General features: G+C 45.4%; 1 protein-coding gene across 3 annotated transcripts in view; it reads right to left on the reverse strand.

Annotated features, from left to right (window-relative positions):
* SMS (spermine synthase) overlaps positions 1-12,389 on the reverse strand; it is a 50,183-nt gene that overhangs the window by 22,361 nt on the left and 15,433 nt on the right. For all 3 annotated transcript variants that reach the window (XM_061407916.1, XM_061407915.1, XM_061407914.1), the window contains exons 2-4: positions 7,969-8,089; positions 4,284-4,374; positions 3,688-3,752 (exon numbers count right to left, since the gene is read on the reverse strand). In XM_061407916.1, coding sequence (XP_061263900.1) covers positions 3,688-3,752; positions 4,284-4,374; positions 7,969-8,089 — 277 coding nt within the window. The remainder of the gene's footprint in view (positions 1-3,687; positions 3,753-4,283; positions 4,375-7,968; positions 8,090-12,389) is intronic.

Consider the following 12,389-nt stretch of genomic DNA (forward strand, 5'->3'; position numbering starts at 1 on the left):
CAGGTTAACAAGGCTTTCAATGAAGAAATATTGCATGCGTGCTAAGTCTCATCAGTCATGTCCTACTCTGTGCAACCCCATGGACTGTAGCCCACCAGGCTCCTCTGTCCACGGAATTCTCCAGCAAAGAATCCTGGAGTGGGTTGCCACTCCCTTCTCCAGGGGATCTTTCTGACCCACGGATCGAACCCATCATCTCTCACATCTCCTGCACTGGCAAGCGAGTTCTTTACCACTAGCACCATCTGGGAAGCCCCATGAGGAAATACTAATATCTGTCAAAGGCACTGAATTTACAAAGCAAGTTTCCATAAACTATCATTTAATCCCAACTCCTGATTTAACCACTTCTTCATCTTCTAGAACAAATGCAGCTGTTGGAATTAGACAGCTAAGTGGTTTTTCTTGGAAAATGTCGTTGCCCCGGCAGGACAACCCCCGAGAGCAGGCAAACAGGACTCGGGAGAAGCCTCTTCCACCCCTGGCTGATGAGTGGTGGGAGAACGAGCCCAGGTGACACTGGATGAAAGCAACAGCAACTCAAGGGCTTTCGGGGGAGGAAACCCACCCCTCAGGGTTGACAGCCAGCCAGCTATTGGCAGCTACTGAACTCTTGCACAAAACCAAAGTAAACAATGTCCATTCTCACATGTGTCAATGGTGCCTTAGGTGCAGGTAGAGCGCTTTATTGAACACAGTAGTTTTTAAAGAGATTCAAAGAAGCAAGGATCTTTAAGGATGACTACACCTTGATGAATTACTCATTCTATGATACCCAGCAGGACCCTGGGGGCTCCTAAGCACAAAAGTCTTTCTTTGTCCCTCCATTTCTTGACTACAGGAAACAGGCTTCCTTCAGCCTCCAGGATCTACCATGAGTTCCAGGGAGCAGGTTCAAACACATGCTAATCAGAGAAGTGAGGGGATATGGACACAGAGGAAGAACAGTCAGAAGAAACAAGAGGGCAGCCTTGGGGTACAGTCCTGGTTCCCATCAAGGGATGCACACAAGGACATCTTTGAGAAGTTTGTAAAGACTGAAATTCTCATCAGGTAGGAGAAATTAAAGGTATGCTGCCCACAGGGGAGTAATCATTTCCGATGTTAATGATTCAGTCTTTAACAATGTCATTCCTCAGACAGCAAAGCGGCAACATTTTTGTCCTTTTGAGGCCAAAAACAAAGGGCCTACGACAAAGTATTCCCAATAACTTCCTGCGCCCTCCACCCTGATTTTATAAAAAGATGTAAAAACAGTGACGAGGAAAAACAAGGCCTGTGCTGTGTTTTGAACTGAAATCGGAAATGTAACTGCACTCTCACTTCAAAAATTCCCACACCACAACCACACAGGAACCAGATTTCATGAGTGCTGAGGCCCATAAACGCATTTCATCTATTCATTCACCCCTAGAAGTAACCCCAATAAAAACAAAAATCTGGCATTTTGATGTTGGCCAATTCATTATCACCCAACTAAAGACACAGTGGGAACCCGTTCAATTCAGATGGATCAACTCCGGAAAGATTAGGTAAACTTTGCAAACAGGAAAAGAGGGAAATTTCAGAAAAGAGTGTGGGTGTGGACAAGTTACTTGAGGACCAGGAAGGGCCTCAGGATACATAAACTGAACTTGGGGGGTAAATAAGTCTGGCTGCTCTAACAGATTTCAGTCAAGTGGCCAAGTTCTATACTGTGTCCTGTGGTCCTGCTCTCTTCACATGCAGTTTCCTGCCTTGTATTCAAGTTGGTGGTTAAACAAGTTTCTAATTATTTTACACCTGTCCTGGGGCTTTCCTCCAGGCTGATCAAATTTAGCAGGATGAACCATTAAGTACTTAAACATCCTTAAACAGCCAGTAAGGATTCCCTCTTGTGGAAAATGCCTTGAACTGGAGAAGTCTGTATTCTGGTCACTTCTAACAGTGATGGTCTGACCTTAATCAAGTCTCTCTGTGTTACTACATCTATGTATTTGCCTTTATGAGCAAGCTGTTACTGTCGTTCAGTTGCTAAGTCCTGTCTCTTTGCAACCCCATGGACTGCGGCACGCCAGGCTTCCCTGTCTATCAACATCTCCCGGAGCTTGCTCAAACTCATGTACATCAAGTCAGTGATGCCATCCAACCATCTCATCCTCTGTCGTCCCCTTCTCCTCCTGCCTTCAATCTTTCCCAGTATCAGGGTCTTTTCCAATGAGCCGGCTCTTCACATCAGGCGGCCAAAGTATTGGAACTTCAGCATCAGTCCTTCCAATGAATATTCAGGACTGATTACCAGGACTGACTGGTTTGAACTCCTTGCTGTCCAGGGACAGACCCATTTTGGGGGGTCCAATAAGGACCCACCCAGGGAGAGCAAGGCCAAACCGCTCAGAATAACTTACTGTGCAGCCATGATTAATGCACATTCTTAATTCCCAGGACCTGACAGACTCTGAAGTGAAGTGAAGTGAAGTTGCTCAGTCGTGTATGACTCTTTGCGATTCCATGGAATGTAGGCCACCAGGCTCCTCTGTCCATGGGATTTCCCAGGCAAGAATACTGGAGTGAGTTGCCATGTCCTTCTCCAGGGGATCTTCCCAACCCAGGGATTGAACCCAGGTCTCCCGCATTGCAGGCAGACACTTTAACCTCTGAGCCACCACCCCTCCCAAAGAATGCCAAAACTTTACTTCTATCAAAGCTCTTCTAACATCTGACACCACCAGCACATACATCTGTGCTGTCCAACAGAACATTTCTCTGTGTTGTCCAATATGGCAGTCACTAGCCATTAGCTAGTGACAAGAGGGGAGTAAGGAAATGAACTGTTTTTGGTTTTTTTATTAACTTAGTTTTAAACAGACACAGGTGATATAGTAGCTGCACTCCTCAACAAAAGCTTAATGGTCTTTGTCATCAACTGAAAAGAACCCACTGGGGGTGCTCAAGGTGGGTTGGCTCTGATGTTCTTGCAATGTCAATATCATCCTACCTGAAAGCACTGAGGCATATTTTCTATCATCCCATCCTGTCAAAATCTCTTAAAACTGCTTAATTATACTGTGGGGCCCAGAACTCTGAGGAAAGATAGATGATTTTTTTCTCTTCACTAGACACGGTTGAGGAGTTTTCTAGCTCCTCTTTGAGGTGCCAGCCCCATCTGATTCTCTGCATTACAGTTTCACCCCTTGGGATCACTGTACATTCTTCTGCCCCTGTTCCATTTTATCTAGCATCTCTCTCTCTCTCTCTCTCTCTCTCTCTCTCTCTCTCACACACACACACACACACACACACACACACAGTTAGTCTTCTGCCATCAGGGCCATCTACATTAGCCTATCAAGTGGCCAGAAGCAGAAGTTGACTGATTTCTTCCACATCTTACATAGACACTGCTCAGGGATAATACCACCATTGCGATTATTTTATTGATTGTTTTTATTGTTGTTTAGTCACTCAGTCGTGTCCAACTCTCTGTGACCTCATATACTGTAGCCTGCCAGGCTCCTCTGTCCACAGGATTCTCCAGGCAAGAATACTGGAGTAGGCTGTCATGCCCTTCTCCAGGGGATCTTCCCCACCCAGAGATCAAACCCACATCTCCTGCATTGGCAGGCAGATTCTTTATCATCTGAGCCACCAAGGAAGCCCATTTTATCAATTAACCAAATATAAAAGAATATTCAGGAGTGGACTTACCGCTTTACCCGCTCAGTACTGTCCTGACTCAATTCTTTCATTCTTTCTTCTACTTTGTTCAAAAGCTGCAATAACAAGAAAAGAAATCAATGGGCTTATCAAATAAGCTGAGTAGAAGGGCTAAATTACAGACCAGGAGGTCAAGGTCATGTTGACAGAGCTGTCACTCTGGCAGGTGTCCAGATATACTTGTCCTCCCCCAACTCTCCAGCAGCCTGCAGGCCTGGCCCAATTCCACACTCCCCTGTCATCTATCCCTCCCAGTGCCAATCTCACTTCAGCCTATGGTATCAACAGTATCAAAAGGAAGGCTCAAGGATATTGCAGCTATTGATATCCTGGTTAAAGGTTTACATTCCCTCCAGTGCAAAGTCAAGTCATTTACTCTGTATTCAAATGGTCAAGGGAAAGATGAGAACCAGGTTACTAAAAATCACTTGAGGAACAATTATTTTTCTTCTAAAATCACTTATCTGAAGGCAGCCAAGTTTAAAATTAACTGGGAAGTCAGCAATTAGGTGAAAATGATTTTATTATTGAACTGAGCTGTTTTTGTGATCCTTAAATACTTGAGTAAATAAAAGTAGAAAACTGACACTATCAACTTCTTTGCCTTGTGCGTCACCGTCGTAGCTCTGAAGATCCAGCAACACCAATCCATGCGGGTAGATTCTCAAATTGGCAAAGCTACAGAGGAGAGCATAATTGTAAGGTTAGGAACGGTATCATGGCACTCCAAAGAAAAAAGGCACCAACCCAGTTAAAAGGCAAAACCACTGCTCTTTTTTCCCCAAAATAACATAATTACCCTGTGGCTTTCTTATTAGAGCCTCTTCATGGGGGCAGGGAGGCCAATCATTTAGGCAAGATTTTAGACAGAATCATGAAGTGCTAAGGTTTTCAAACAGGTTATTTGGCCCAGAAAGTGATTCAGCAGGAAGTCCTGTGAATCTGATTTTTAAGAAGGTTCCTCAGCAGTGACTGATCCCTCCTTAAAAGGATGGAAGGGTGGGGCAGAGCAAACTTGGTTCTCCCAATTTCCCTCGGAGTTCAAAACAGAGCCGTGTTTTTCTGACTGCAGGCAGGTGGTGGCTACATTCATTGAGTTAGCGGCCTGCAAGTCAGATCCAGCCCTTGGCATGTTTTGTGAAGCATGCAGATTAAATATGGTTCTTACATTTTTAGAGTTGTTTTAAAAAAAAAAAGGAGCTCCTTACAGGAAAAGCTTTAACCTCTAATTCAGTGTGTCTGGCCAGCTTTTTTATGAAATAAAAATAGTGTATCAAACATGCATAAGAATTATCTGAAGAAACTTTTCCTTCAATTAGACATGTATATTTGTATATATGCAGATATGTTACGTGCACATCTGATATAAAATCACTTCTTTTTTAAAATATTTGGCTATGCCAGTCTTAGTTGGGGCATGAGGGATCTAATTCCCTGACTAGTGATCAAATTGGGCTCCCTGCATTGGAAGCAAGGAGTCCTAAGCCATAGAACCATCAGGAAAGTTCTAAAAGCACTTATCTCACTATAAGGTGTGGTTAAAGAAACATTTGAATAATAATACTAAATAAGATGAAGAATTCTGTTCAGAGAATACAAGCAGTGTGCTTGGATTTAAAAAGATAAATACAACTAGTTAATTTTCACCTTCAGCCCTTAAATGGCCTCAAAATCAAGTTCAGGCCAGGGATACCACTAACTCATGTACTCCTGAACTAGCTGATCACCCCCCACCCCAATCTGCCACACAAAGGAGAGGAGCTAGGGGTCAAAGAATGATAGAGAAATGCCACCTCTTAACCAGCTAGGTGGTTCTAGCAAAGAATCTTCCACCAGAGAACTGCAGGAACACGGAGAATGCCAGAAGGTGGGGACAAGCACTGACCTCATCTGATTAAAAGCAAAAATAATGAAAGAGGAAAAGTTGCAAGGGGGCGGGGGGGGGGGAGGGGAATGGAGACCAAAAAAAAAAGGTGACTGAGGACCAAGATCTTAGGCAACATGGAGATGGGTCCCAGCTGAGCAAGTGAGAGAAGAGGAAGACCAATGTGGAAACAAGTCTCTAAGCACGTTAGTGACTTCCCTGATGGTCTAGTGGTTGGGACTCTATGCTTCCACTGCAGGGGGCCCGGGTTCCATCCCTGGTCAGGGAACTAAGAGCCAGCAAGCTGCATGGCAAGGCCAAGAAAAAAAAGTAAACTAAACATGTTAATTTTTCTTTTCTCTGTTTTCAGAAGCAATTTCCAACAGCTCTTATCACTCAAAAACTCCCTTCCAGGAAGAATTCTAAGTCTTCTAGAAAACTGGGATTGGTGTCTAGGGTAGAAGATTCAAGAACTGAAGTAGAATGGTTGGCCCTGTCCAGCCCCAAAGGTCCTTAGGAGGTGGTAGGAGATGCAAGGGACTTCCCTGGTGGCTTCGCAGAAAAGAATCTGCCTGCCAATGTAGGAGATGCGGGTTCCATCCCTGGGTTGGGAAGATGCCCTGGAGAAGGAAATGGCAACCCACTCCAGTATTCTTGCCTCGGAAATTTCATGGACAGAGGAGCCTGGCGGACTTCAGTCCATGGGGGTTGCAAAGAGGCACACAACTGAGCGACTACACAAAAACAAGAGATTCAAGGCTTCAGCTGGGTTAGAGGAGGAACCTACAAGGTGGCAGAGAGGCAAGGTCTGATTTGCTGTGGTCCCCAAGTTATGGACCACAGCTAGGACAGGGAGAGAGGGGGGCAGAGAGAAAGAAGAGAGGCCAGAGGGTGTAAGGCCAGCTGCAGACCTCTGCTTCCAGGAGACTTGCCAGTAACTGGGCGAGGACGGAGGCAGTGGAGGGTCTGGGTAACCCTTGAGAGGAAATCACTTTAGATACATTGGAGGGATCTATTCCATGCACATATGGGGGTTTGCTATGCAGTCAGAAATACAGATTTGGGCTTGAGGGCACAGGGGTTAGGGTTTCTTTGAGAGGTGAAGATATGTTCACAGGGAAGAACTACGTGGACTTACAAAAAGAATAATAGAAGGGGAGGTGAGCTCAAAAGTACAAGTTTCCTTCACCTTACGACATTGTCTTTTGAGCCTCTCTAAGATGGGAGCAGGGGTTCTTTTAATTAGAAAAACCAGGGGGAGAATGTGGGACATTAATGAAACCTCGTGGAATTCTAGGACTTAGTTTCCATTGGGAGAAAAGAACGAAAGCCATCAAAAATACACAGGAGTTCACATTTTAAAATTAATAGTGCAAATTACTAAGACTCTTAACAGTTTTAGACTCTAGAAGATACTACATAGACTTAGGAAAATACAGAGAACTCAGTGCACCAGTATCTTCTGTTATCAGTCATTTCTTTTTTCTTTTTAACTTGGCTGTACCAGGTCTTAGTTACGGCAAGCAGGATCTTCGTAGCTGCAGCATACAGGCTCTTAGGTGCAGCATGCAGGATCCAGTTTCCTGACCAGGGATGGAACCCAGGCAGCCCCACATGGGGAGCAGTGTCCCAACCACTGGACCACCAGGCAAGTCCCCTGTTCTCAGTCATTTCTTAATTTAGGTTTCCTTCCCTAGTCTCAGGTTGACTTTCATTTCATATTGATGAGAGAAAAAGTCTAGATAGATCATCTATAAAGTCTTAAGGAGAAAACAAAACCCAAAATCTTAAACTCCTGGATGCCCCTAGCATCTTATCAAGCTCTTTGCAGACTTTTTCATCCTGCATTTGACTACAGTCTGCATTAACTGATAACCGCTTATTACAGTGCTACTCACAGTGGGGTTAACTGACCCACAGTATCAACATCCTCCAAGAGGAGCTTGCCAGAAATACTGTTTGGGGTGTGGCCCCAGACCTGCTGTGGCAGAAACTACTAGAGTAGAGCACAGCACATCTGGCTCACTGCCTGCCAGTTCACACTGCTTACGCTGCCCGAGGCTTCTGAGTCTTGGGCACACAGAATCACCTGAGGGTCTTTAGAGAAACAGCAACCCTCAGGGACCTTAACCTCTGGGGGGAGTGCCTGGACGTGGGATTCTGTGACATGTTTCTACTGCGCAGCTCGGAGCACTGGATTCTAGACCCCTCCTCAAAGACGCCAAAGGAGGAAAGGAAAAAAAATCTGGATGCCCCCCCACCACCACTCTTTAAACAAACACACACACACACACACACACACACACACACAGCTGAAGCGCTCAACCTGGATGCCCCCCACCACCACTCTTTCCATACACACAGCTGAAGCGCTCAGATCCGAATAGGAGCGCTCACGGTCACCTCACCTGCCGTTTTTGTTTATGTACGTCGCTAAATAGCCATGGTCCTGCCAGGTGTGCACTGACTCCGTCATCCCCTGCTCCTGGAAAATGGACTGGAGGCCTTTCAGAATGGTCTCACCATCAGCTGGAGAACAGGGGGAGAAGGCAAGATGGTCAGATGAAACACTGAGAAGCAAAGCACAGTTTGATGAATGAATTTTTGAGAAACCCTGAACAGAGCTATGGGCATCATTTATCCCCTTTGTTATGAACTAGAACTTTCTCAACCCTATAGGGAGTGGCTGCAGATTACCAGGTAACACAGAAAGAACAGCAACACCAACCACAGAAGAGCTGTGCCAAAAATGCAGACGGATAATTGAGCCAACTAGAAATAGCATAACAAAATATTCAGCCTAGCCAGAAATCAAATAAAAACACGATAAAAGACATTCCACTTTAGGTGAAATAACTTAATGAGGATCTAGAGTACTAGAAAAGGGTTTCCATCCATTGTTGATGGGTACCATAAATGACTTCAAAACTTTTGACTCTGTATTCCAGGTGTTCTGCAATAAGGATGCCTTGTTTTTTATTATTGGGAAAAAAGAAACAGCACAACCCAGTAACCTATTTTTAATTGATAGAAAATGAACAATTCAATATGCTACAACCTGCTAAGCATTCTGATGCCCCTCTCTCCCATCCCATGGGCTACCCCCCCCAACCCCCACCAAAGTGGAGCTCAGATCAAGGACTGAGGTCAAGGTTATAGAAACTGCATTAACCTCTGCAGGTTTACTTGAATCCAAAATCTTCAAGAACATCCAACAGTATGATACTTAGATGAAAAGCAAAATGCAATTAATTCTCTAGTTGTATCTGCCAAAGCACTCATTCCTTGAGAAGGTTAAGATAAAGAACCACAATGAGACAAAAGGAGTTACTCTGTACTGTCCCATGAGCCCACCACAGGCTGATGCTTTTTCCACTTGAAGGAAAAGAGGGCAGGCTGAGAAGCGTCCAAACAAAGCACCCCTGTGACTTAAAGCAAGGGCAAAAAGAAAAAAAATGGAAGATCCACAGTTGACCGCAGTGCGGTTTCACAAGAAAATTACACTAGAATTCCTTCCATAAACTAAGGCGTGCCAAAATGGACTGGAAGAATTCCTTCAATCTACACAGAGTTGATCTCCAGTGACATCTGGAACACCTTCCAGCGCACAGTAAGAATGAGGGCTACAAACCAGGTTCAGAGCCCACCCTGGGCAGCAGATAGGTCTTATTCTGGCCTATGCAGACTTTTTTAGCATGTAAGTTAACTGGCGTTTGAAAACCAGACGATTTCATCTATTCCCACTGTTGAGGGTAGAAGAGTGACCCCCCCACAAAATATATGGCCACATTTTAACCCTCAGAACTTGGGAATGCAACCTGATCTGGAAAAGGGTTTTTACAGATGTAGTAGTTAAAGATCTTAGAGTATCCAGGTAGGTCCTAATTCCAGTAAGTTCTTATCAGAGACTGAAGCCTGGAAGACACAGGAAGGAGGAGCAGGAGCAGGTGAAGACAGGGAGAGACTGGCATGTGATGGCCACCAGCCAAGAATGCAGAGCCACCAGAAGCTGGAAGAGGCCAGTGAGGACTTGCCCCTCGACCCCTTAGGGGAGCGTGGCCCTGCTGATGCTCTGCTTTCAGACTCCAGCCTCCAAAACTGGGAGAGAATAGGCTTCTTTAGCTTGAAGTCACCAGTTTGTAGTACTTTGTTACAACAGCCCTGGCTGACTAATACACCCACCAAAATATAGATTTTAACTATGCTTAAAAAAAACAAAAGCAAATGCAGTAGCAGAGATGGCAGTGAAGGAGTGATTTCGTTCATCTTCTCCATTTCCAAACACAGAGCAATTAGGGTAGCACCGCCCAACCTCACAGACAACATTTAGAACAAAACTGAACGACAGGCGGTGTGTATGCCTAGATAGCACGCCGCGTGTGGGTAGAGACAAGCATTCCCCACCCACAAACCTGTACGATACCACCAAGTGTGAGAGGAGCAAGTAGGCACAGCAAAGGGACTTCCAACCCCTCATAAAAATACCAACAGGAGTTCATCCCAAAGGGAGGGGCCCCCTGCTTTCAGATGGTGCCGCCTGGCAGGCCATGGGGCCCGGAGTCGGGTCAGGGAGTGTGGGGGCAGCCGAGCCCTGTGCTCAGCCAAACGACCTGAAGCCTCTTCAGGAAGGGGCCTTGTGTCCCACAACAGGAAGGGACCCCTGGAGGGGCGTCCACACCACTGCCCCACCTGAGCACAAGCACTGCCCAACGTGAGAGGCGACCTCCTGTTCCATGTAAGCCTCCCTCATTCCCAGCAAAACTCTGTGTTTGGGAAACTCATTTGACAAAAAATAATCTAGCTGGCTTTGCTATTCTGAAAGTGGTTTCAGGAAGTTAAAAGGGGGAAGCTTGAATTTTATCCCCCAGAACCATGGTTTTAAGACTGAATTTGGCCCCTGGGAAAAAAAAATTTCAATGTCAAACTTGATGGAAACATGTGATCTTGTTCTTTTTGGGTCTGAGAAGCCAGGGGTGGGGGTCAGGCCACCATGGAAGTGACCAAGCTGTGGGGTGGTGAAGACAAGTGCGCCCGGCAATACTTGAACTGTGACTAGGAAAGCCACTATGCAATTATTCAATCCCTCCTTGGCCAGAACAGATGTTTTCTGTTTTGAAAGTGTATAAAACAAATCATCACTCCCTGTAAATGGCCTCGGGCCCAAGTTCAGTTGGCACATTCCACAACTGAACACAAACCCCCCATGATGGTGGAGGGGGCCACGCCGGCAGGGCCACCCTGCGGGTCACTGGCCAGGCTGTGTGCTGAACAAGAGCCCCGGGGCTGAGCTGGAGCATACTCTATCCCTTGGGTAGGAAAAGGGGGTGTCTTTGTCTGGTACACACAAAGCCCTTGACTGCTAGCCAAGCCCAGTGTGGCGACCATCCTAACAGAAAGGCAGAGGGGGCTAACCTCCAGCCAGGTTGCAAATTGAAGAAAACACATTACAAAAGAGATCCAATTTAGTGTTCTTGTATTTCTACACTGTGGGCTTATTTCCCAATTCAGTAGAAATACCCTAGGTCTGAATGACCTTTCTAGTGGTCGCCGCCGCCTAGCTCCTGTGGCCATCTAGTGTGCCAGCCTTGCCAGGGACACAGGGATCACACCATTTTGTCCACTGTTCACCTCATGTCATATTCACCTTCCTCCAGACCTGGGGGCTCCCTTGTCAGCCAAGCTGCTCCCAGCCCTTGGAGAAGACTCCAGAAAGCAGAACTGGAGCTGAAACACCTACCTAGGATCTCTTTTCCAGAGCGAAGTCAAAGAAATGAGTTCCAAAAGCCTTAACGAGGTGACCTTCTTGGTCATCTTGATCCCAAGTGCTCAATAAATGTTTTGTGAGTCAAATGAAAAATTCATCTAGCTAAATTAATCATCCTATTTTTGTATCTTGTTGGAACACCCAGACCAGTAGTTTTCATGATCCTAGCTGCACATTATAACCACCTGGGGAATTATAAAACTTCTGATGCCACATCCTACACCAGTTACAGAAAACTTTGAGGGTGGGACCCAGGCATCACATTTTTAAAGCTCCCTGGGAAGTTCCAATGTGCAGCCATGTTTGAGAACCACTGATCTAAACCACTAAATACAAGAAAGAAAACCAAACTCCCCACTATCTCCAAACTAACCACACTCAAGTTACCAAAAGGTTATATCGATAGAAATATAACAGGGGGCCTGAAAAAAGTCCAAAGTCCCTGCTAGCTATAGCCACAGGTTTCAGCTAGAGCCACTGCTCTGCAATTAATTATCCAATCTCAACCTCTGTGCCTGTCTAGTAAGGAACATGTAACATGACCAAACAAAATGTACTGGCTGTAACAGAATTACTCAACTTGGGTTGAAAATATGATGTGAATGATTACCCAAATTTGGGAATACCAGACAGCAATGTCATAAATGCCTACAAATCAGAAAATGTGAAAATAGATTCAATGATAAAAGAAATATAAGCACACCGGATTCAAGTCGACATGGTAATCCAAACTAGGCTAATAAAAATGTTGTTTGGCACAAGTTCTTAGAAAACTCTGCCCAAGCAAGAATGACATTTAACTAGCGAAGCACTCAGACAGAGCCTTCCACAGTGCTCAGCAACACAGCGACCTGTCCCAGGGCAAAATGTGTCCTTTGTCTAACAGGCAACTCAACGTCCTCATTTCCAGACCACTGCCCACTTTGTCTGTGTTTATTCAACAAGAACTTAAGAGGAATCAACTTGGAGGTCTGGTCCAAATTAAATACACCACTATCAAAAGAAGGCCAGGGAAGACAAGGTTTCATCTCCCTGCCTCATTTTGTCCCAGAGACCCATTTATAG

Source organism: Bos javanicus, chromosome X, assembly GCF_032452875.1.
Source record: "Bos javanicus breed banteng chromosome X, ARS-OSU_banteng_1.0, whole genome shotgun sequence".
In the NCBI taxonomy this organism is placed as follows: domain Eukaryota; kingdom Metazoa; phylum Chordata; class Mammalia; order Artiodactyla; family Bovidae; genus Bos; species Bos javanicus.